The sequence below is a fragment of the Frankliniella occidentalis genome, unplaced genomic scaffold, assembly GCF_000697945.3.
Source record: "Frankliniella occidentalis isolate FOCC.00 unplaced genomic scaffold, Focc_3.1 Scaffold562, whole genome shotgun sequence".
Classification (NCBI taxonomy): domain Eukaryota; kingdom Metazoa; phylum Arthropoda; class Insecta; order Thysanoptera; family Thripidae; genus Frankliniella; species Frankliniella occidentalis.
Genome location: NW_026267678.1, coordinates 56632 through 59962, shown reverse-complemented (window position 1 = coordinate 59962; position 3331 = coordinate 56632). Strand labels below are relative to the sequence as shown.

The window sequence follows — 3331 nt, the reverse complement described above, 5'->3', positions numbered from 1 at the left end:
ATGTCTTAGTTGTTTTCATTAATTCAATTATGAAATATGACTAGTTTGTCTAGGCTATATGAAGTTCTTACGTACTTACAAGACTGTACGTAACACATATTATAAAGTAGAAATGAAATATCTATCTATGCACATATTTATAAACCTTTTTTACATCAATCCACTAGCTTCTTTTAAATGAACAAAGGAAAAACAACTTGTTTCTGATTTACACAGTTTTCTTGTTTTTAATCAAAAATGAATTTAAATTATAGTTGTTGGAGATCATGTTACAGCTAAGTTTCTATTCAGAAACAATCTTCAACATTATTGTGTAGCAATTCTTAAACTGTTCATCTCCTTATCAAGATACTGTTAACTGTATGTCCTTATGTACCGAATAAAAGTAGAAAAAGATGAGCTGAGTTGTTTGTTTCTTTTAAAAACGTTTGCTTCTTAGAACGGCCGTTCGTTTTCAGCTAGTTTAACGAAGTCCTCGGACCGCTTCCATACTTTTTCGGCGAGGCCCGGGGTCTTCGCCACGCTGGCTAGACCTCTCTCCTTTAGGTCCATGAAGTACTTCCCACTCACGTGGCCTCCCTCTTTGGACACTGCTAGGTGGATGATCGTCTGCGCGCCCGCTTCCGCATTCTGTCCCATAAATAGAATAATTAATCAATAGGGCTAAAAAAACGGCAAAAAGCAGACAGCCTCCTCGACCAGTCCACAGGCCACGAAGTTCTACCCTATAAGTGTGCCCTAAGTTTTTCGCACGGCGAGTAGGGGCTACACGGGACGACAGTGTGTTGCGGCTTTGCACACCGGAGTGAGAAGTACGGGGCAGTGGGACTTTGTCCACTGATAGAGACAGTCTTGGGGACTGCTCAAAAATGCGTTGTTTGAGTTCGGCTCGGAGCCGGAGGGAGCTCACGCGCTCACTCGCGGTGGGCCGGACCCCCGACCAGCCGAGGATAGACTACACCGCCGCGCAGCCGTGCCACGCGGGCGGGTCTACCCACGCAGGGGCTCTGCGAGCACCGTTCTGTCTGTCAGCCCGGCTCGCTGGTGGGCTGCCTTACCTTGAAGAAGAAGCCAACGCCAGCAGAGGCGATGCTCTTGATCGTCTCGTTGGGGACGTTCCGAAATATATCGGTCTTCACGACGCCAGGGTGAAGGCTGTTTGCCGTGATACCTGTCGAGAGGAGCAGCGAGGCGATAAACGACCGTTATTCTCTGACATCCATGGCTGGAGACGACTCGTTGGTTTTAACTCCTTGACTTGCCCGTTCCTTTCAGCTTTTCGGCAAGGGTTTGTGTCATGAAGATGTTGCACAGCTTGCTGTTGCAGTAGAGATAGAAACCGTTGAAGTCCTTCTCGCAGTTCATGTTGTCGATGTCGAAAAAGCCGTAAGGGTACGCTGCGGACGACACCGTCACGATGCGACTGGATGGCGTCTTCTTGAGCAGGTCTGGGGCAAGAGAGAGAAGGTCGGATCGAGGTATTAGAGGAGGTCGCGAGATCACCGCCCGCGCAGGGTTGTAAAAGTACGGCACGAGTACGGCCAGCAGCAGGACCGCGTACCCACGAGTAGGCAGGTGAGCAGAAACGGCCCAAAGTGGTTGGCCTGCATGCCCATGACCAGCCCGTCGTCGGTGTACTTGTGTGGCAGCCCGCCCGCGCCCGCGTTGTTGACGAGGACGTCGAGGCGCTGCTCCGAGCGCACCACCCCGGCCACGAACTCGCGCACCGACTGAAGTGACAGCAGGTCGAGGGGCCGGATCAGCACATTGTCGTTGCCCGTGGAGGAGACGATGTCGTCTGCGGAAGGTAAAGTGTGAGTGGGAACGGCGATCCCGAGGGGTATTTCACCACGAATTCAGGCGTTCACCAACTTTTTGTCTCTTGTTCTCTGATTTTTTAAATTAATTTTTTTTTCATTCATTTTTCTTTTATTATTTCTTTTTTAAAATGTTTTTGGAGGTGTACTCCGATTTTTTTTAAAAAAAACTGAAGCCCTCCGCGGCGGCATAGACTCACCTCTCGCCTCGTCGGCCTTCTTGAGGTCCCGGCACGCCATGATCACCCTCGCGCCGCGCGCCGCGAAGTTCCGCGCCGCCTCCTTGCCGATGCCTACGGAATGAGAACAGCCGCGTCAGTGCAAAGGGTTCTTACCCGTTGCTAGAGAGGGCTTATTCAAATAATAGAGGGCATCCTTTGCATTTCGGTCCCTCTTCACGGAGGAAGAAAGGGTGCCCCGCTGCCGCGGCGCCCTTCCTCTTCCCACCCCAAGCACATCTCGTTATTGGACTGCAGGGCAGAAAGGTTGTCGACCAGTTGGCAAATAACACCTGCATTTTATCTCTGTACCGTACCTGTGGCCCTTGGAGCACTCTGACTCACACTCACACCCTTATCGCTCGCATCGCTCCTTGTCAATGAGGCGTCAGCTTGTCGCTCACCCAGCAATAAGGCGCGGGGGCATTCCCTCTTATGTGTCGCTTTTTGTCTACCTATCCTTTTTGCGGCAGTAGCACCCCCGCAGTCCCAGACTGATCCTGGGCATTATTTGTGTCTCATTTTCCGTCGTCATTTTCGTGTCAGAACGAATCATTATAGGGGTGGCGCACACGGAGAAAAATACTTTGGTTGCCGTAACTATAAACTGGTGTTCAGACGCTCAAACCAAACACTCCAGCCAGCACGATAGAACGTTCTATGGTTATGACTCAGGGGGCAGATTGAACGTCACTTTAGTGACAGCAACCAAATTTTTCGGCCGTGGTGACCAAACATTTTTCTCAGTGCACTTTCAAATTTTAATTCTTAGCGTCGACTTGTTTTGTTTTTTTGACTTGGCTCGTCATTTCGACCTGCATCACATCAGACATCACATGGAGTGACGCAGCGGACTCACCCGTGTTAGCCCCCGTCACGACGACCACCTTGCCGTCCAGGCGGGTCGTGCAGCGACATCGCCCCGACGTGTACTTGTTGTAGGCGCGGAAGGCGGCCAGGATGACGACCCCGACGAGGAGTGTCAGGAACCAGGCCATGGCGGCGTTGCGTTCGCTCGCGGCCGCGTGCGACGGGCGACTGTCAAATGCAGATAGCGTCCACCAAAGTTGGTTGGCGTCCGTCTGGGCTCTGGCGCGGCGCGGCTTGAAGTAGCGGGCAAGCGGTGCTGCTAAGCACGTGTGTACTACTCGAGGAGGTCAGACCGATTGCACCCCAATCTCAACGCCGCGCTGCCCCTCCCGTTTCTTTCTCTCTCTCTCTCTGTCGCGCCCAGCGCAGCCCAGCGCCGCGCCCTTTACACCCGATGAGCCGTTAGCGTCGCGGCACAGGTCCGGG

General features: G+C 52.2%; 1 protein-coding gene across 1 annotated transcript; it reads right to left on the bottom strand.

Annotated features, from left to right (window-relative positions):
• Positions 1–118: 118 nt before the first annotated feature.
• LOC113218012 (retinol dehydrogenase 11-like) lies at positions 119–3189 on the bottom strand. The gene is made up of 6 exons (XM_026438143.2): positions 2895–3189; positions 2018–2110; positions 1562–1798; positions 1263–1448; positions 1059–1171; positions 119–630 (listed from the first exon to the last, which is right to left on the bottom strand). Exons 1-6 carry the CDS (start codon positions 3031–3033, stop codon positions 436–438), a joined length of 963 nt encoding a protein of 320 aa, XP_026293928.1. The 5' UTR covers positions 3034–3189; the 3' UTR covers positions 119–435.
• Positions 3190–3331: the final 142 nt, after the last annotated feature.

What these genes read in the sequence shown, in the direction of transcription:
- LOC113218012 (XM_026438143.2), bottom strand. Translation starts at nt 3,033, where the DNA reads ATGGCCTGGTTCCTGACACTCCTCGTCGGGGTCGTCATCCTGGCCGCC. An exon ending in CGTGACGGGGGCTAACACGG is followed by an intron (nt 2,111 to 2,894) that starts GTGAGTCCGCTG and finishes CTCATTCCGTAG; the next exon opens with GCATCGGCAAGGAGGCGGCG. An exon ending in GAAGGCCGACGAGGCGAGAG is followed by an intron (nt 1,799 to 2,017) that starts GTGAGTCTATGC and finishes TACCTTCCGCAG; the next exon opens with ACGACATCGTCTCCTCCACG.